Raw genomic sequence first — 23,425 nt, forward strand, 5'->3', positions numbered from 1 at the left:
TGGTATCTATTACTAGAGCTACTAGGAATGTGGCATCTACCACTAGTGCTACTAGGAATATGACATCTAGTACTAAAGCTACTAGGAATGTGGCATCTACCACTAGTGCTACTAGGAAGGTGGTATCTATTACTAGAGCTACTAGGAATGTGGCATCTACCACTAGTGCTACTAGGAATATGACATCTAGTACTAAAGCTACTAGGAATGTGGCATCTACCACTAGTGCTACTAGGAATGTGGTATCTATTACTAGAGCTACTAGGAATGTGACATCTACCACTAGTGCTATTGGGAATGTGGCATCTACTACTAGAACTACTAGGAATGTGGTATGTACTAATAGAGCTACTAGGAATGTGGCATTTACCACTAGTGCTACTAGGAATGTGGCATCTACTACTAGTGCTACTAGGAATGTGGCATCTACTACTAGAGCTACTAGGAATGTGGCATCTACTACTAGAGCTACTAGGAATGTGGCATCTACTACTAGAGCTACTAGGAATGTGGTATGTACTACTAAAGCTAATAGGAATGTGGTATGTACTACTAGACCTACTAGGAATCTGGCATTTACTACTAGAGCTACTAGGAATTTGGCATCTACTACTGGTGCTACTAGGAATGTGGCATCTATTACTAGAGCTACAAGGAATGTGGCGTCTGCTACTAGAGCTACTAGGAATGTCGAATGCTCTTCTAGACCTACTAGGACTGTGGCACCTACTAGATCTACTAGGAATGTGGGATCTACTACTAGAGCTACTAAGAATATGATATCTAATACTAGAGCTATAAGGAATGTTCCATCTACTACTAGAGGTGCTAGGAATATGGCATCTACTACCAGAGCTACTAGAAATGTGGCTTGTGCTACTACAGGTACTAGGAATATGACATCTAATACTAGATGTGCTAGGAATGTGGCATATACTTCTAGAGGTATAGGAATGTGGCATGTACTATTAGAGGTACTATGAATGTGACATGTACTACTAGAGGTACTATGAATGTGACATGTACTACTAGAGGTACTAGGAATGAGACATGTACTACTAAAGGTACTAGAAATATGGCATCTACTATTAGAGGTACTTAGAATGTGACTTATACTATTAGAGATACTAGGAATGTGACATGTGCTACTAGAGTTACTACGAATATGGCATCTAGTACTAGAGGTACTAGGAATGTGACATGTACTACTAAAGCTACTAGGAATGTGGCATGTACTACTAGAGGTACCAGGAATGTGACATTTACTACTAGAGATACTAGGAATGTGACATGTACTACTAGAGCTACCAGGAATGTGACTTGTTCTACTGGAGGTATTATGAATGTGACATGTACTACTAGAGCTACCAGGAATGTGACTTGTTCTACTGGAGGTATTATGAATGTGACATGTACTACTAGAGCTACTAGGAATGGTACATGTATTACTAGTTACTAGTAATGTGACATGTACTACTAGAGGTACTAGGAATGTGACATGTACTACTAGACCTACTAGGAATGTGACATGTACTACTAGACCTACTAGGAATGTGACATGTACTACTAAAGGTACTAGGAATGTGACATGTACTTCTGGAGGTACTAAGAATGTGACATCTACTACTAGAGCTACTAGGAATGTGGCATCTACTACTAGTGCTACTAGGAATGTGGCATCTACTACTAGTGCTACTAGAAATGTGGCATCTACTACTAGAACTACTAGGAATGTGGCATTTACTACTAGTGCTACTGGGAATGTGGCATCTATTACAAGAGCTACTAGGAATGTGTTATGTACTACTAGAGCTACTTGGAATGTGACATGTACTACTAGAGGTACTAGGAATGTGACATGTACTGCTAAAGGTACTAGGAATGTGACATACTACTAGAGGTACTAGGAATGTGACATGTACTACTAGATGTACATTAATGTGACATGTACCACTAGAGGTTCTCGGAATGTGACATGTACTACTAGACCTACTAGGAATGTGACATGTACTATTAGAGGTACTAGGAATGTGACATGTACTACTAAAGGTACTAGGAATGTGAAATGTACTTCTGGAGGTACTAGGAATGTGACATGTACTTCTGGAGGTACTAGGAATGTGACATATACTACAAGAGGTACTAGGAATGTCACATGTACTACTAAAGGTACTTCGAATGTGGCATGTACTACTAGAGGTACCTCGAATGTGGCATGTACTACTAGAGGTACTATGAATGTGGCATGTCCTACTAGAGGTACCTCGAATGTGGCATGTACTACTAGAGGTACCTCGAATGTGGCATGTACTACTAGAGGTACTATGAATGTGGCATGTCCTACTAGAGGTACTTCGAATGTGGTATGTACTACTAGAGATACTTCGAATGTGGCATGTACTACTAGAGGTACTATGAATGTGGCATGTCCTACTAGAGGTACTTCGAATGTGGTATGTACTACTAGAGGTACCTCGAATGTGGCATGTACTACTAGAGGTACTATGAATGTGGCATGTCCTACTGGAGGTACTTCGAATGTGGTATGTACTACTAGAGATACTTCGAATGTGGCATGTACTACTAGAGGTACTATGAATGTGGCATGTCCTACTAGAGGTACTTCGAATGTGGTATGTACTACTAGAGGTACCTCGAATGTGGCATGTACTACTAGAGGTACTATGAATGTGGCATGTCCTACTGGAGGTACTTCGAATGTGGTATGTACTACTAGAGATACTTCGAATGTGGCATGTACTACTAGAGGTACTTCGAATGGGGTATGTACTACTAGAGGTACTTCGAATGTGGTATGTACTACTAGAGGTACTTCGAATGTGGCATGTACTACTAGGGGTACTTCGAATGTGGTATGTACTACTAGAGGTACTTCGAATGTGGCATGTCCTACTAGTACTTCGAATGTGGTATGTGCTACTAGAGGTACTTCGAATGGGGTATGTACTACTAGAGGTACTTCGAATGTGGTATGTACTACTAGAGGTACTTCGAATGTGGCATGTACTACTAGGGGTACTTCGAATGTGGTATGTACTACTAGAGGTACTTCGAATGGGGTATGTACTACTAGAGGTACTTCGAATGTGGTATGTACTACTAGAGGTACTTCGAATGTGGCATGTACTACTAGGGGTACTTCGAATGTGGTATGTACTACTAGAGGTACTTCGAATGTGGCATGTCCTACTAGTACTTCGAATGTGGTATGTACTACAAGAGGTATTAGCATTACGTGATGGGTCAATGCCAAGTGAAGGGATGTGATATTTTCCTACTGGCAGGTCAGGTCACGGGGTGAGGCAGGACTTGGGGTAGGTGTTCGTGACACATCCATTTACCTATATGGAAAGTCACCTTCACAGGAAACATGTAGATAACTGTGAGTGGCGTTGTGCCTTGTGTTCTACACTCGAAGTGCCCCATCCCTTAATTTCCTTTTCTTTTCATTGTTAATTGTTAGTTGGTGCGTCTTACTGTGTACCACTTGCCGTCGTCCCGCCAGTATGGGTGTCTTGGTGGGCTCTGATTTTTCTGTATTCTCCATCCTCTTCTGACCTTTCAATTTCTTCATTGCTTCTTTTCCACAGACTCCTTCCTTGTTCGTCAGTAAACTTTCTGCACAGTTTCTCATCGTATGTATGTTACCAGACTCTACATTGCCAGGGTACTCGATTCCCTTCTGAGAATAAGATATATGGATCCTCCTACCGTGTTATTATTATTTAATGTTGGGTCTTCTCGTTTGTTCACTTCTAAGATGGTCACTTTCATGCCTGATGTCTTTAGTGATCATCGTATCTTATATCCACTTGCCTTCGAAGACTTAGTGAAATACTCAGTCGCTTCAAATATCATTATTGATCTCTCTCTCTCTCATTCAACTTTGTTTCCACTCTGCTGATAAATACCGGGTCTTACTATATCGTTGGCTGAGTCATTATACCTGTTGTCCACGCCGGAGCTTGGTATCATGTTCAGGGAAACATCTTTTAGCTCCCTATGTCCATTACTCACGCTCTGTTCTTCTTACATCTTGCCATCATAGTCTACGCATCACTCATTAACAGCCTCCATCTTGAACTCGTTTACAGTTTCCTGTCTATTTACTGCGCAGCAGCAGGTCTCCAAGTATTTTCGCATTCTAGTTTACATGCTTCCTTACTTACTGACCCCATATATATCATGTTTGTTGTATCAAAACTCTTTCCAGTCGTTTGATTTTTCTCGTTCTCTGAGGAATTTCCAAGATCCTTCCTAGGAATTTCCATGTGGTCACCCTAACTCTGGGCTCCGTAACAATGGACACCGTCTTAAACTCGAATACATTTTCTTTTTAGTTCATCTTTATCCAGATTTATGACCATCGCCATCAGTTCCTCCTATCAAATTCTCTCTTAATGATTATATTGTACTATATACTTAAACATTTACTCGCACTGTTTATCTTTTCTATCCGAGTTGCCTCTTTAGAAGGACAAATTTTCCTCTGATATCTGAGTTCTGTTAACTTATCGCATCCTTAGCACATCCCTCTCCTTAATCACTGCTGATATAACCTCTAAATTTCCGTAAGATAATATAACTGATGATAGAAAAATAGCCAACCAACACCCTACTGAGTGATGCCCCATTTTCTCGTCTAATCACATTAGAACATTAATATATTATGTGCGACTTTCCCTACATCATTTATCCCTTCCTACACTCTTATATTCTTTGTCCTTCGCTATAATCTAGACGAAGGATGGGTAACAACAGTCATACCTCTGTCGGATCTGTCGCTTCTGTCTCATCTAACAATGTCCACACTGCACAACAGTTACAACACTCCATTTATCTGACAGGAAACCCCTTGTCTTGTAATCTGTCCACACTATGCGGTAGTTACAACACTCTGTTTATGTTACAGGACACTCTTTCTCGCTTGTTCTTTCCACGTCGCAAGACGATAAACGAAGCTGTCCACGATTAGCAGTAAACAGTACGACTCTTCACTGCTTCCTCAGTGTGTACGCGTGTCTGAGAACACCAATGTGCATTTGCCATCTCCCTTTTGGTGCACCTTTTGACACTCTCCTCCTCCCATCCTCCCTCCCCAAGGCAGCTCCCCCTGGTGTGTATCAGTCCTGGCCATGTGTTTCCATTCCTCACTCCTCGTCATCCCTTATAGCGCCTCTCCTCACGTCACCTCTCCCTGCCTCCTGCTACCGCCTGTATTTCCTCTCCTGATCACCCTACCTACATGGCGCCCTCTTGCCATTCCCTTGTGACTCCTCACCCTCCTAGGATGTCTCAGTCTTACGAGAAAGCCTCATGGCCTCTCCACTGGCTGCACTGCTCTCCGTTGTAGCACTATACTCACCTGGTGCCCCTCCGGTATGGTACAGCTTATCACATTACCCCTCCCCGCTGCATACTTTATCATCTAGCACCACACATGGAAGCCTACCGAAGGTATCTGAAAGTAAGATCCGGACTTACTTGCCAGCTTCGCCCACTTCATTCTGAAGATGTTAGCCATATTCGAATTTCTAGCCTTGCTCCGTTGTGATGCAGTGTTTTGTTCAGCAGTAGCTCGGTAATAATCCTACGTCTCGCGGGGGTCAGGACAAACGAGAGCTCCCTCAGCCCCTGCGCTCGCCTGAAACAAACTGCTGGCGGTCTGTGTGGTCGCATATCAGATACATGTGATTGGGGGAGAGGGAGGACGCTTAGCGGAGGGTATGAATGAAAATGGGAAGCATAATCCGGGTATACAGGAGAAAACAGACGCCAGCAGACGGGTGGCCCGTCTTCAGAATATTTGTGACACTGTTGGTGAGGAGACCGGAAACAATGATATCAGTGTTGGAAGAATAAGAATAGAAATATGAGAGTGACATACGACCAACCATGTATCCCGGGAGAGACTCATACTTGTCTGTGGTGAACATGAAGCGAATCAGGTCTGTTTTTCAGAGGAGTTGTGGTGCTGTTCTCAGTCATTCTTCACTGCACGTGTTTCCACATTTTGACAATCCTGTTGATGCAAAAGTACATTTTTCAATGCGAAGCTAAACGTTTCCTTCTGTGTTTGTATCCGTTTACCACGGACGAAATCACACTGTTCTCGCTTCACCTTGCTGCTTCGATCAAGATTGCTCGAGCCTTTGACTATTTTAGATGACACTCAAATCGCCTTTGAATAATTGTATCAGATCTATATTGTAGTGACATTACTGGGTCCGTACCAATTCATGGAAGGTTTTCATTTGAACAACTACTGAGTTATTAGCCTTTATAAGGTGAAATTCACATATGATAAGCGAGTTATATTTATAAGGTGTTACATCAAACTAACCTCACTGGTTAGGCTCAGAAAGTGAACATTTTTGCTTGTTCTGGTTTTTCGTCACCACTATTCAACCTTGATAGAAGCCAATGTGAGACTCATCACTGATAATGGTGTAAATTAGATAAGGTTGCTATCAAGAAAGTATTTTGTAATGAAAAAATATCTAATGCATTTTCAAAGTTGTTTATATCTTTCTGTTTAAAGTGTTAGATTCCGTTTATATCTTTCTCTTTAAAGTGTTAGGTTCTGTTTATGTCTTTCTGTTTAACATGTTAGATTCTGTTTATATCTTTCTGTTTAGATTGTTAGATTCTATTTATATCTTTGTTGGAAATGTTAGATTCCGTTTACATCTTTGTATTTAAAGTGTTAGATTCCATTTATGTCTCTCTGTTTAAAGTACTAGACTCTTTCTATATCTTTGGTTATAGTGTTAGATTCTGTTTATATCTACCTTTCGTTTAAAGTGTTAGATTCCGTTTATATCTTTCTGTTTAAAGGGTTAGATTCTTTGCATTTCTTTGTTTAAAGTGTTAGATTCTGTTTATATCTACCTTTTGCTTAAAGTGCTAGATTCAGTTTGTGTCTTTCTGTTTAAAGTGTTAGATTCTTTGTATATCTTTGTTTAAAGTGTTAGATTTTGTATATATCTACCTTTTGTTTAAAGTGTTAGATTCTGTTTATATCTACCTTTTGTTTAAAGTATTAGATTCCATTTATATCTTTCTGTTTAAAGGGTTAGATTCTTTGTATATCTTTGTTTAAAGTGTTAGATTCTGTTTATATCTACCTTTAGTTTAAAGCGTTAAATTCCGTATATATCTTTGTTTAAAGTGTTAGATTCCGTTTGTCTTTTTGTTTAAAGTGTTAGATTCTGTTTATATCTACCTTTTGTATAAAGTGTTAGATTCCGTTTATATCTTTCTGTTTAAAGTGTTAGGTTCCGTTTACATCTTTCTGTTTAAAGGGTTTGATTCTTTGTATATCTTTGTTTAGAGTGTTAGATTCTGTTTATATCTACCTTTTGTTTAAAGTGTTAGATTCCGTTTATGTCTTTTTGTTTAAAGTGTTAGATTCTGTTTATATCTACCTTTTGTATAAAGTGTTAGATTCCGTTTATATCTTTCTGTTTAAAGTGTTAGGTTCCGTTTATATCTTTCTGTTTAAAGGGTTAGATTCTTTGTATATCTTTGTTTAAAGCGTTAGATTCTGTTTATATCTACCTTTAGTTTAAAGTGTTAAATTCCGTTTATATCTTTCTGTTTAAAGTGTTAATTCCGTTTATGTCTTTCTCTTTCATGTGTTAGATTCTGTTTATATCTTTATTGAAAGTGTTAGGTCCCCTTTATATCTTTCTGTTAAAGTGTTAGATTCTATTTATATCTTTATTTAAAGTTTTAGATTCTGTTTATATTTTTGTTTAAAGTGTTGGATTCCTTTTATATCCTTCTGTTGAAAGTGCTAGATTGTTTATATCTTTGTTTAAAGTGTTAGATTCTGTTTATATCTACCTTTTGTTTAAAGTGTTAAATTCCGTTTATATCTTTCTGTTTAAAGTGTTAATTCCGTTTATGTCTTTCTCTTTAATGTGTTAGATTCTGTTTATATCTTTATTGAAAGTGTTAGGTGCCCCTTATATCTTTCTGTTAAAGTGTTAGATTCTATTTATATCTTTATTTAAAGTTTTAGATTGTTTATATTTTTGTTTAAAGTGTTGGATTCCTTTTATATCCTTCTGTTGAAAGTGCTAGATTGTTTATATCTTTGTTTAAAGTGTTAGATTCCGTTTATATCTTTTCTGTTTAAAGTATTAGATTCTCTTTATATGACATCACTTTGCTCACATTTATAACATTACATTACTTACAGATATCACATCCTTGATTTACAGATATCACACCACTTTACTTAGTTATCATATTACATTACTTACAGATATCACATTACTTTACTTACAGATATCACATTACTTACAGATATCACATGATGTTACTTGCAGGCATCACATCACATTACTTGCAGTTATCACATCACATTGTTTAGATATCGCATCTCTTTACTTACAGATATCATATAACTTTACTTACGGGTATCATATCACATCGATAACTATGTCATATCACACAACATGCAGATATAACATCACGTTACTTACAGGTATCACATCACATCAATAATTATATCATATCACATAATTTACATATGTCACATCACATTACTTACAGGTATCACATCACATCAACAACTATATCATATCACATAACATCCAAATATCACATCACATTACTTACAGGTATCACATCACATCAACAACTATATCATATCACGTAACTTACATATAACACATCACATTACTTACAGGTATCACATCACATCAATAACTATATCATGTCACATATATGCAGATATCACTTTATTTACAATTATCACATTACATTATTTTCAAATTTCCCCTGCATTACTTAGAGATATCACTTTATTGATATATATCACATCACATTGCTTACAGATATCACATCATTTTACAGATATCACAAAACATTACTGACAAACACTCCATCACATGACTGACAGATATCACATTGCATTATTCATAGATATCGCATCACTTTACTTACAGATGTACTTACAGATGTCACATCACATTACTGACAGGTATCATTTTACATTACTTAAAGATATCACATTACTTATAGTTATCGCATCACATCACTAACTGCTATCACACTTCATTACTTACAGATATCGCATTAATTACAAATACCACATTACCGACTGATGTCATATTTCATTACTTACAGATATCACATCACATTATTTGCAGACATCACACCACATTACTTAATGATATAGTATCACTTTACTTATGAATGTCACATTCAATTACTTACAGATATCACATTACTTACATATACCACATCACATTACTGGCAGGTATCATATTACATTACTTACAAATATCACATCACATTACTTACAGGTATCACATCGCTTTACTTACACATATCACATTACATTACTTACAGATATCGCATCACTTCCCTTACAGATATCACATTTCTTTACTTACAGGTACTACATCGCTATAATTGTAGAATCACATCACACTACTCACACATATCACATTATTTACAGGTATCACATCGCTTTTATTGTAGATATCACATCGTATTACTTTCAGACATCACATCATCAATAACTATATCATATCACATAACTTACAGATATCACATCACATTACTTACAGGTATCACATCAATAACTATATCATATCGCATAACATGCAGATATCACATCACATTATTTACAGATATCACATCACATCAATAACTATATCACATCACTTAACATGCAGATATTTCATCACATTCTTACAGGTATCATATCACATCAATAACTATATCATATCACACAACATGCAGATATAACATCACATTACTTACAGATATCACATCACATCAGTAACTATATCATATCACATAACATCCAAATATCACATCACATTACTTACAGGTATCACATCACATCAATAACTATATCATATCACATAACATGCAGATATCACATCACATTGATTACAGGTATCACCTCACATCAGTAACTATATATCACATAACATGCAGATATCACATCACATCAATAACTAAATCGTATCACATAACATGCAGATATCACATCACATTACTTACAAGTATCACATCACATCAATAACTATATCATATCACATAATATGCAGATATCACATCACATTACTTACAGGTATCACATCACATCATTAACTATATCATATCACATAACATGCAGGTATCACCATATTACTTACAAGTATCACGTCACATCACTAACAATGTCATATCACATAACATGCAGATATCACATCACATTACTTACAGGTCAGGCGTCACATCAATAACTATGTCATATCACGTAAGTTTCATATATCTCATCACATTACTTACAGGTATCACATCACATCAATAACTGTATCACATCACATAACATGCAGATATCACATCACATTACTTACAGGTATCACATCACATCAATGAATATATCATCACATAAGATGCAGTATCACATCACATCACTATATCATATCGCATAACATGCAGATATCACATCACATTACTTACAGGTATCACATCACATCACATCATTAACTATATCATATCACATAACATGCAGACACCACATCACATTCATTTCAGGTATCGCATCACATGAATAACTATATCATATCACGTAAGTTTCATATATCACTTCACATTACTTACAGGTATCACATCACATCAATAACTATATCATATCTCATAACATGCAGATATCACATCATGTTACACGTATCACATTACATCAATGAATATATCATTACATAAGATGCAGATATCACATCACATCACTAACTACATCATATCACATAGCATGCAGATATCACATCACAATACTTACAGGTATCACATCACATCAATAACTGTATCATATCACATAACATGCAGATGTCACATCATATTACTTACAGGTATCACATCACTAACTATATCATATCATATAACTTACAGGTATCACATCACATCAATGAATATATATCACATAAGATGCAGATATAACATCACATCGCTAACTATATCATTTCACATAACATGCAGATATCACATCATCACTTACAGGTATCACATCAATAACTATATATCACACAGCTTACATATATCACATCACATTACTTACAGTTATCACATCACATCAATAACTATATCATATCCCATAACTTACATATATCACATCACATTATTTACAGGCATCACATCACATCAATAACTATATCATCATATAACATGCGGATATCACATCACATTTCTTACAGGTATCACATCACATCAATAACTATATCATATCACATAACATGCAGATATCACATAACATTACTTACAGGCATCACATCACATCAATAACTATATCATATCGCATAACTTACATATATCACATCATATTACTTACAGGTATCACATCACATCAATAACTATATCATATCATATAACTTGCATATATCACATCACATTACTTATAGGTATCACATCACATCAATAACTATATCATATCACATAACATGCAGATATCACATCACATTACTTGAAAGTATCATATCTCATCAATAACTATATCATATCACATAACATGCAGATATCATCATTATACCTACAGGTATCACATCACATCAATAACTATATATCACACAACATGCAGATATCACATTATATTACAGGTATCACATCACATCAATAACTATATCATATCACATAGCATTCAGATATCACATTATAATACTTACAGGTATTACATCACATCATTAACTATATCATATCACATAACTTATATATTTCACGTCACATCACTTACAGGTATCATATTACAATAACTATATCATATCACATCATTACTTACAGGTATCGCATCACATCAATAACTATATCATATCACATGCAGATGTCACATCACATCAATAATTGCATCATATCACATAGCATGCAGATATCACATCACATTATTTGCAGGTATCACATCACATCTATAACTATATCATATCACATATCATGCAGATACCACATCACATTACTTTCAAGTATCGCATCACATCAATAACTATATCATATCACATGCAGATGTCACATCACATCAATAATTATCATATCACATAACATGCAGATATCACATCACATTATTTGCAGGTATCACATCACATCAATAACTATATCATATAACATATCATGCAGATACCACATCACATTACTTTCAAGTATCGCATCACATCAATAACTATATCATATCACAAAAAAGTGCAAATAACACATCACATCTGCTGTTTGTGCACCAGATTCTAACTCTGGTTGTTTATGATCGTTATAGCAGGTTTTCTCCACCAGACTTAATGGTACAGTCAATAAAATTGTTTTCTACTGCAGATGTTCACACAAGGATGGTATGTGGTGACGTGCCTGCGCAGGTGGAGCATACAAGGAAGCAATTTGGTTGAATTTGCATAGTAAGCAGATGGAAATTAAGCGATACCCAGAGTAATTCACTTTAACTTCATGTTTTAATCTTAATATTTATATGGACACACTCTACAGCACGGCTAGGTACCTGCATTATAGCAATATCGTTATCAACAAATTGCACTCGAGAATCCCAAAAACATTTTTCAGTTTGTTATGGAAAATATTAGCAACCTCGTTAACTCGTACGACTTATTCCGTGTTCCAATCACTGTTTGTATCCTAGCATGAATGGAATGACAAAATGATTGCCTCACGTGCGTTCTTACGTGGACATATTTTGTCACACCAAGTCATACGGGACAGAGAACGAGTATTTGAAGAAGGAAGAGGAAGGGAAAGTGAGTTGAAAGATTCAGAGTGGAATCATGAGCAAGAGGATGAATGGGTTAGAATATGGAGAGAGAGAGAGAGAGAGAGAGAGAGAGAGAGAGAGAGAGAGAGAGAGAGAGAGAGAGAGAGAGAGAGAGAGACGTTTATGAAGAGAAGGGAGAGAGTATGTGATGTGACACAAGTAAGGGACACCACAGGTTAACGGAGCTGAAACAGTAAAACAAAGTAGTTACCGTGGGGGAATCGTTAGGCTGTTACACTGTGTAAAGCCACGAAGCATTGAGGGAGATGTGGACCGAAGGTGTGATAAAAGGACAGGTTACGAAGGAATTCAAACAGCAACAGACCAGTGGGTCCTTTGGAAGCTGTTTGTGTTAATGAAAGATATCAGAGACTTACAGGTTAGTGTGGTAAAAGTAAGATATCAGAGACTTACAGGTTAGTGTGGTAAAAGTAAGATATCAGAGACTTACAGGTTAGTGTGGTAAAAGTAAGATATCAGAGACTTACAGGTTAGTGTGGTAAAAGTAAGATATCAGAGACTTACAGGATAGTGTGGTAAAAGTAAGATATCAGAGACTTACAGGTTAGTGTGGTAAAAGTAAGATATCAGAGACTTACAGGTTAGTGTGGTAAAAGTAAGATATCAGAGACAGATGAGTGTAGAAGAAGTTATATAAGGAATACAGATCAATCAAAGCGAATAACTTGGGAATTGTCAATACACTAAGGAGACGCCAAAAAAATCATTTCGTGGACTTGAACCGAAATATTTGCCAACTCGGTTCTTGAGCGTATTATTAAGTACTGCTTTCATCCGCTCAAATTGGTAAATAATTCCATCGATGTCTGCCAACCCCATCTGTTAGTGACTCTCGTTCGTGTGATAAACTATAGGTGATTCAGCAATAAGTATCTGCTGTGTGTGTGTGTGTGTGTGTGTGTGTGTGTGTGTGTGTGTGTGTGTGTGTGTCATCTAGACTACGATATACGCTTCATACATCACCAAAGATCTGACACTGGTGATGGAAGTGAATGACGGGTCAAAGTGATAACAAGAGCCATAGCACCAGTGAAATAAAGCAAGGAACATTATTACTGGGTAAAACGTATGGTGGAGCGCATCCCACCAAGAACATCTAGCCAGGGTTGGGGGTCGGGGATGTTCCTTGGCGCCTTCAGCGGTGTCTTTAGGCGGGACCTCAGGACACACCCGCGTATACACACTGACCCGAGCATGTCTCACGTTGACAGTCGCTACACATGAACCCACACTGAGACTGGTACTTCCCCAGGTGAACCCACACTGATACTGGTACTTCCCCAGGTGAACCCACACTGATACTGGTACTTCCCCAGGTGAACCCACACTGATACTGGTACTTCCCCGGGTGAACCCACACTGATACTGGTACTTCCCCGGGTGAACCCACACTGATACTGGTACTTCCCCGGGTGAACCCACACTGATACTGGTACTTCCCCAGGTGAACCCACACTGATACTGGTACTTCCCCAGGTGAACCCACACTGATACTGGTACTTCCCCGGGTGAACCCACACTGATACTGGTACTTCCCCAGGTGAACCCACACTGATACTGGTACTTCCCCAGGTGAACCCACACTGATACTGGTACTTCCCCAGGTGAACCCACACTGATACTGGTACTTCCCCAGGTGAACCCACACTGATACTGGTACTTCCCCAGGTGAACCCACACTGATACTGGTACTTCCCCAGGTGAACCCACACTGATACTGGTACTTCCCCGGGTGAACCCACACTGATACTGGTACTTCCCCAGGTGAACCCACACTGATACTGGTACTTCCCCAGGTGAACCCACACTGATACTGGTACTTCCCCAGGTGAACCCACACTGATACTGGTACTTCCCCGGGTGAACCCACACTAATAGTGGTACTTCCCCAGGTGAACCCACACTGATAGTGGTACTTCCCAAGGTGAACCCACACTGGTTGTGGTACTTCCCTAGGTGGACCCACACTAACGGTAGTACTTCTCCAATTGGACCCAAACTGATTGTGGTACTTCCCCAGGTGGATTTACAATGATGGTAGTACTTCCCCAGGTGGACCTAAATTGGTGGTATTTCCCCAGGTGGAACCAAACTGATGGTGGCACTTTCCTTGGTGAACCTTCACTGATGGTGGCACTTCCCAAGTAGACCCACATCGATGGTGGCACTTCCCCGTGGTGACCTTCATGATGGTGGCACTTCACATCGATGGTGGCACTTCCCCGGGTGGAACTGCACTGGTGGTGGTACTTCCCCTTTTGGGTCCACACTGATGGTAGTACTTCCACTGGTGAACCCACACATATGGTGGTACTTCCTCATGTAACCCACACTGATTATAGTACTTCCTCAGGTGAACCAATAATAATAATAATGATAATAATAATAATAATAATAATAATAATTATTATTATTATTATTATTATTATTATTATTATTATTATTATTATTATTATTATTCTTTCTTTTTTTTTTCTTTTAAACTATTCGCCATTTCCCGCGTTAGCGAGGTAGCGTTAGGAACAGAGGACTGGGCCTATCACCTGGCCCCCTCTGTTCCTTCTTTTGGAGAAAAAAAAAAAAAAAAAAAAGAGAGAGGGGAGGATTTCCAGCCCCCCGCTCCCTCCCCTTTTAGTCGCCTTCTACGACACGCAGGGAATACGTGGGAAGTATTCTTAATCCCCTATCCCCGGGGATAATAATAATATTATTATTATTATTATCATTATTATTATTATCATTATTATTATTATTATTATCATCATTATTTTCATTATTATTAGTGTTATTATAATTATTATTATTATCATTATCATTATTATTATTATTATTATTATTATTATTATTATTATTGTTATTATTAATACTATTATAATTATTATCATTATGGTTATTATCATTATTATTATTATTATTGTTACTATTATTATTATTATTAGCATTATTATCATTATTTTCTTTTTATTATTATACTTTGTCGCTGTCTCCCGCGTTAGTGAGGCAGGGTAAGGAAACAGACGAAAGAATGGCCCAACCCACCCACATACACATGTATATACATACACGCCCACACACGCACATATACATACCTATACATTTCACTGTATATATACACATACATACACAGACAAATACATATATACACATGTACATATTCATACTTGCTGCCCTCAGCCATTCCCGTCGACACCCCGCCCCACATGAAATGGCACCCCGCACCCCCCTCCCCCTCCCCCCTATCGCACGAGAGGTAGCGCTAGGAAAAGACAACAAAGACAACATTCGTTCACAGTCTCTAGCTGTCATGTGTAATGCACCGAAACCACAGCTCCTCTTCCACATCTAGTCCTTACAAAACTTCCCATGGTTCACCCGGCACTTCACATGCCCTGGTTCAATCCATTGACAGCACGTCGACTCCGGTATACCACATCAATTCACTCTATTCCTTGCACGCCTTTCACCCTCCTGCATGTCAGGCCTCGATCGCTCAAAATCTTTTTCACTCCATCGTTCCACCTCCAATTTGGTCTCCCACTTCTCGTTCCCTCCCCCTCTGACACATGTATCCTCTTTATCAATCTTCCTCACTCATTTTCTCCATGTGACCAAACCATTTTGATACACCCTCTTCTGCTCTCTCAACCACACTCTTTTTATTACCACACATCTCTCTTACCCTTTCATCACTTACCCGATCAAACCACCTCACACCACATATTGTCCGCAAACATCTTATTTCCAACACATCCACCCTCCTTCGCACAACCCTATCTATAGCCCACGCCTCGCAACCATATAACATTGTTGGAACCACTATTCCTTCAAACATACCCATTTTTGCTCTCCGAGTTAATGTTCTCGCCCTCCACACATTCCTCAACGCTCCCAGAACCTTCGCCCCCTCCCCCACCCTGTGACTCAATTCCGCTTCCATGGTTCCATCCGCTGTTAAATCCGATCTCAGATATCTAAAACACTTCACTTCCTCCAGTTTTTCCCCATTCAAACTTATCTCCCAGTTGACTTGTCCCTCAACCCTACTGTACCTAATAACCTTGCTTCTTATTCACATTTACTCTCAGCTTTCTTCTCTCACACACCCGAATCAGCCACCAGCGCTGTATCATCAGCGAACAACAACTGACTCACTTCACAAGCTCTCTCATCCACAACGGGGTGCATACTTGCCCCTCTCTCCAAAACTCTTGCATTCACCTCCCTAACAACCCCATCCATAAACAAATTAAACAACCATGGAGACATCACGCACCCTGCCGCAAACCGACACTCACTGGGAACCAATCACTTTCCTCTCTTCTTACTCATACACATGCCTTACATCCTCGATAAAGACTTTTCACTGCTTCTAGCAACTTGCCTCCCACACCACTCTTAATACCTTCCACAGAGCATCTCGATCAACTCTATCATATGCCTTCTCCAGATCCATAAATGCTACATACAAATCCATTTGTTTTTCTAAGTATTTCTCACATACATTCTTCAAAGCAAACACCTGATCCACACATCCTCTACCACTTCTGAAACCACACTGCTCTTCCCCAATCTGATGCTCTGTACATGTCTTCACCCTCTCAATCAGTACCCACCCATATAATTTCCTAAGAATACTCAACAGACTTATACCTCTGTGATTTGAACACTCACCTTTATCCCCTTTTCCTTCGTACAATGGCACAATGCATGCATTCTGCCAATCCTCAGGTACTTCACCATGAGCCATACATACACTGAATATCCTCACGAACCAGTCAACAACACAGTCACTCCCTTTTTTAATCAGTTCCACTGCAATACCATCCAAACCCGCTGCCTTGCCGGCTTTCCTCTTCCGCAAATTAACAAACCATTTCCCTGACCCTCTCACTTCGCACACCATCTCGACCAAAACACCCTATATCTGCCACTCTATCATCTAACACATTCAACAAACTTTCAAAATACTCACTCCATCTCCTCACATCACCATTTCTTGTTGTTACCTCCCCATTAGCCCCCTTCACCGATGTTCCCATTTGTTCTCTTGTCTTACATACTTTATTTACCTCCTTCCAAAACATCTTTTTATTCCCCCTAAGATTTGATGATACTCTCTCACCCCAACTCTCATTTGCCCTCCTTTTCACCTCTTGCACCTTTCTCTTGACCTCCTGCCTCTTTCTTTTATACATCTTCCGGTCATTTTCACTATTTCCCTGCAAAACTCGTCCAAATGCTTCTCTCTTCTCTTTCGCCAATAATCTTACTTCTTCATCCCGCCACTCGCTATCCTTTCTAATCTGCCCACGTTTTTCATGCCACAAGCATCTTTTGCGCGAGCCATCACTGCTTCCCTAAATACATCCCATTCCTCCCCGACTCCCCTTACGTCCTTTGCTCTCACATTTTTCCATTCTGCACTCAGTCTCTCCTGATACTTCCTCACACAAGTCTCCTTCCCAAGCTCACTTACTCTCACCACTCTCTTCACCCCAACATTCTTCTTTTCTGAAAAGTCAGGAGTTGGTGAGAGGAAAAGAGCAAAGGAAGGATTAGCACTACTCCTGAAACAGGAGTAGTGCACCTGGGCATGAGAAGAAAGATCATGAGAGGCAAGTGTTTTGGGAGCAGCTGAGTGAGTGTGTTAGCAGTTATAATGCCCGAGACCAGGTTATAGTGATGGGTGATTTAAATGCAAAGGTGAGTAATGTAGTAGTTGAGGGAATGATTGGTGTACATAGGGTGTTCAGTGTTTTAAATGGAAATGGTGAAGAGCTTGTAGATATGTGTGCTGAAAAAGGACCGGTGATTGGGAATACCTGGTTTAAAAAGAGATATACATAAGTATACGTATGTAAGTAGGAGAGATTGCCAGAGAGCGTTATTGGATTACGTGTTAATTGATAGGCTCAAGAAAGAGAGCCTTTTGGATGTTAATGTGCTGAGAGTATAGTATAGCTGAGAGTATAGTAATGTGCTGAGAGTATAGTAGTTAAAGTATAGTAGCTAAAATATACATATACATTAAAAGACAACAGATTTAGTTCAGCATCATTATCATACACACGCCCACATCAGTACTTTCACAAACAATGAACAATCATCTGTCTGAGTTTATATGATATTAGAGTTTAGTCCTTACTGGTACAAATGAATTCTAATGTCTGCATGATTTTTGCAATGGAAAAGACAACCTTTTGCCTCTTCTTAAAAGCACATAGTTATTATTCATAGAATGGTGATAATCACTCATAATTCTGTGAGTTAAATTTGAAACTATTTTGAGTATATCAAGTGTAGTTACATTAGCACCCAATTTACAAGCTATGATTACAATGACCCCAAGATTATTTTTACTTTTTACACTCAAATATGCATAGTATGATGCTATACAGGTTTTCTTAAGGTTTTTCAAAACATGAGAAAATTCATTCTTTGCATACATTTTCCATAAATCTTTTTAGTGTTAACATCACCATTTAGACTACCATCAATAATCAAAGTTTATAATCGTGTGCACTATCTACTTGCTCTCCTTTGATGATCAGTTGTTCATTGCACTTTTACTTCTGGCGAAAGTCAGTCAACATTTCTTTGTTCTTTTTAATATTTAGATTCAAGTATTTTTCGTCACACTATTGACCAAAGTCATTCACTTGAGCCTAAAATTCATGTTCATTTTTATCACTTATTTCATCAATAATCATTACTGTGTCATCAGCATATTTGATAACAGAACAAAGTCCGTAGTCACTAGTATAATCGTTTGCATATAAAATTAAAAATAAAGACGATAAACCACAGCCCTGTGGAGCACCAGTGGTCGTAAATATGGAATGAGATTTAACATTTTCAAATTCTACAGATTATTGTCTATTTGTTAGGTAACTATATATCCAAGAAATGAGGTTGTTATTTACCTTCAAAGAATGTAATTTCTTAACATGATATGTGGTTGTATAGTACTGAATGCACTACTGAAATCAATAAAGAAACCCCTTGCATAAGTGTTATGCATGACTAGATGTGTAATTTGATGTAATAACATAGTATAGTTGCTTCTTCAGCACCTCTCCCTTGACAGTATGCAAACTGCATATATGCATATATCCAGTTGGGCCCACACTGATGGTGGTACTTACCAGGTAAACCTACTGATGGTGGTATTTTCTCAGGTAACCCCACTGATTGTGGTACTTACCCTGGTGGACCCACACTGATGGTGTTACTTGCCCAGCTGGACCCACACTGATGGTGGTACTTCCCCAGGTGAACCCACACTGATTGTGGTATTTGCCCAGGTGAACCCATACTGATGTTGGTACTTCCCCAGGTGGAACCACATTTAGGTGGCACTTTTCAAGGTGAACCCACACTGATGATGGTACTTACCCAGGTAGACCCACACTTATGGTGGCACTTCCCCAAGTGGAACCACACTGATGATGGTGATTCCCCAGATGGACCGACACTGAAGGTGGTACTTCCCATGTGGGTCCACACTGATAGTACTTCCCATGTTGTACCCACACTTATGGTGGTACTTCCCCAGGTCACCTGCACTGATGGTGGTACTTTCCCAGGTGGACGAACACTGAAGGTGGTACTTATCCTAGTGGAACTATACTGTTGGTGATATTCCCCAGGTGGACCCACAATGATCGTAGTACTTCCCCAGGTGGACCCACAATGATCGTAGTACTTCCCCAGGTGGACCCACAATGATCGTAGTACTTCCCCAGGTGGACCCACAATGATCGTAGTACTTCCCCAGGTGAACCTCCATTGATGTTATTTCCCCAGGTGGACCCCCACTTATGGTGGTACTTTCCAAGGTGAACCTACATTGATGTTGATACTTCCCCAGGTGGACACACACTTACGGTGGTACTTCCCAAGGTGAAGCTACATTAATGGTTGTACTTCCTCAGGTGGACCCACACTGATGTGGTACTTCCCCATGTAGATGTATACTGGTGGTGGTACTTCCTCAGGTGGACCCACACTGATGTGGTACTTCCCCATGTAGATGTATACTGATGGTGGTACTTCCTCAGGTGGACCCACACTGATGGTGGTACTTCCTCAGGTGGGTCCACCCTGATGGTGGTACTTCCTCAGGTGCACCCACACTTATGGTGGTTCTTCCCCAGGTGTCCTACACAGATGGTGGTACTTTCCCAGGTGGACCTACAATGATGGTGGTACTTTCCCAGATGAACCCACACTGATGGTGGTACTTCCCGAGATGAACCTATATTGATGATGGTATTTCCCCAGGTGGATTTGAGCTGATGGTGGTACTAACCACTTGAACCCAATCTAGTGTTGGTACTTTCCCAGTTTAACCTACACTGATGGTGGTACTTCCCCAAGTGGACTTGCACTGGTTCTGGCACTCACACTGATGGTGTTACTTTCCTAGATGAACCTACACTAATGGTGGTACTTCCCTAGGTGTATCTAAACTGTTTCTGTTACTTTCGTAGACGGACCATTACTGATAGTAGTACTTCTCCAAGTGGACTTACAGTGATGGTGTTACTTCCCCCATATGAACCCACATGTGGTACTTCCCAAAGTGGAACACAATGATGGTGGTACTTCCCCGGTGAACTCACAATGGTTGTGGTACTTCCCCAGTTGGACTCACACTGATGGTGGTACTTCCCCAGGTGGACTCACAATGGTTGTGGTACTTCCCCAGTTGGGCCCACACTGATGGTTGTACTTCCCCAGGAGGACTCAAAATGGTTGTGGTACTTCCCCAGTTGGACACACTGATGGCGGTACTTCCCCAGGAGGCCTCACAATGGTTGCGATACTTCCCCAGTAGGACCCACACTGATGGTGGTACTTTCTCAGGTGGACTCGCAATGGTTGTGGTACTTCCCTAGTTGGACCCACACTGATGGTAGTATTTCCCCAGGTGGACTCAATGGTTGCGGTACTTCCCCAGTTGGACCCACACTGATGGTGGTACTTCCCCAGGTGGACTCACAATGGTTGTGGGAGGACTCACAATGGTTGTGGTACTTCCCCAGTTGGGCTCACACTGATGGTGGTACTTCCCCAATAGGACTCACAATGGTTGTGGTACTTCCTCAGTTGGACTCATAGTGTAATTTAGTAGGTAATGTAATTATGTGATCTTGAAGTATTACATTAGGGAAGATGAGAATTTCAAAATCTATTTAAGTTTCAATCACACTTTCATGACGTAAGAAGATTTATGTTATAGGCCACGGTGATTATTATGCAATGGAATGAAACAAGAAATATTCTGGTGAGGAGCCTGAGGGATTATGTCCGTGGAGTTGAAACAATAATTGTAATCAAATAATAAAGTCGTTTGAATATCTAAGGATGCGGTTATCAGGACACGGAACTGAAACCTCCGTTTTAAAACCAGGTTAGAATATCGCTCTTTACAGCATCAAACGTCAGGTGAGGTAGACATGAGTTAAAGATTTTTGAAATTCTATCATTAACGATAGATTTACATAGGAAAAGGTGTGTAAAATAAATGATTGATATAGATAACTTGCTAATGGAATCTCGAATTATCTGTGTACAGTACAAATATCATTTGACGACCTCTTACTGGTAGGAGAAGTGGAGTTGTGAAGTCGGCCATAACTCAACCATCTATTATGCCGCTTTTGGCGGATAATTTCTTGTAATAATGTGTAATGTTTTTCCAAAGTTCCTCCCGGTTTTCCATCACATGGTACCAAGCTACATTTTTCCCAATATCCGCCCTTTCAAAATAAGTGTCAGCCAGTTTGCTATCTATGTCTTTTATGGTAGTCTCAGTCTTTTCAGCCAGCACCCCGGTTATATACGCGTCGTCCACCCACAGAAAATCAACTTCTTTAGAAGCCTGCAGAAGCTTTGGTACTTGGTGGGTGGCGAGTAGCCAGAAGATACCCTGGCAGTAGGACGGGTAGGTCCTACGTGGGTATTCCTCCTCCCTCACTTGCCATTTCCCCCTCCTCAGCACCCACCCTTCCAGCCGCTTACAGATAAATTTCTCTTTAGACTTGTCATCCAGGTCGTGGATGAGCTTCTGCAGCAGGAAGGTGTCAACGAGGAGGTCGTCGTCTGCGTGAAGCGTCCAGGGAACGTGAGAACAGTGGCGAGTGATCCAATGTAGAGAGGCTAGGGCCTTATAGCTTAACAGGTGGTAGTGGTCCGCGTAGTTACCCTGTAGGGAATACATAGTTAGCAGGTGACCTTAATATCCTCCTTCAGCTAAAGAGGATCTTACCCTTACAAAGAATATTATATTTGGGAGTTGTCCTTAAAGAGTTTCAAATGTGTGATAAAGACCTGCAGAAGATAAGTAGAAATAAAGTGAAACACGAAAGGTGTAGTTAATCAATAATCTCATGAAAATTCATGAGAGTTTCTTATGAAACTGTCTAAGCTCTAATACAAATTTACAAGCTGTAGTTTTATCAATTTATCGATGTTTTAGACGGAAGCTAAATATATGTTGCAATCAAGATCAGATTCTGGTGTGTCAACGTTTAACATATCTGTAGTTTTTGTACGACAAAGAGGTATAACTTCCCAGAGGCTCATGGGAAATGGTGTTTCATGAGGCCATTAAGACCAGATAAAACTATTGGTAGC

At 39.4% G+C, this 23,425-nt stretch overlaps 2 protein-coding genes across 4 annotated transcripts in view; both read right to left on the reverse strand.

Annotated features, from left to right (window-relative positions):
- The window catches only part of LOC139750848 (beta-1,3-galactosyltransferase 2-like), a 48,835-nt gene extending 43,138 nt beyond the window's left edge, over nucleotides 1–5,697 (reverse strand). Inside the window, exon 1 of one of the 2 annotated variants that reach the window (XM_071665639.1) lies at nucleotides 5,506–5,697. In XM_071665639.1, the coding sequence (XP_071521740.1) occupies nucleotides 5,506–5,545 (40 nt within the window). In that variant the 5' untranslated portion in view covers nucleotides 5,546–5,697. Of the gene's footprint in view, nucleotides 1–5,302; nucleotides 5,346–5,505 lie in introns of those variants that run through there. The other variant, XM_071665640.1, reaches the window with a different exon arrangement.
- Nucleotides 5,698–16,034: 10,337 nt separating this feature from the next.
- The window catches only part of LOC139750850 (beta-1,3-galactosyltransferase 2-like), a 33,940-nt gene continuing 26,549 nt past the window's right edge, over nucleotides 16,035–23,425 (reverse strand). For both annotated transcript variants that reach the window (XM_071665642.1, XM_071665641.1), the window contains exon 4: nucleotides 16,035–22,994. In XM_071665642.1, the coding sequence (XP_071521743.1) occupies nucleotides 22,428–22,994 (567 nt within the window). In that variant the 3' untranslated portion in view covers nucleotides 16,035–22,427. The remainder of the gene's footprint in view (nucleotides 22,995–23,425) is intronic.

This window comes from Panulirus ornatus, chromosome 10 (assembly GCF_036320965.1).
Source record: "Panulirus ornatus isolate Po-2019 chromosome 10, ASM3632096v1, whole genome shotgun sequence".
NCBI classification, from domain to species: domain Eukaryota; kingdom Metazoa; phylum Arthropoda; class Malacostraca; order Decapoda; family Palinuridae; genus Panulirus; species Panulirus ornatus.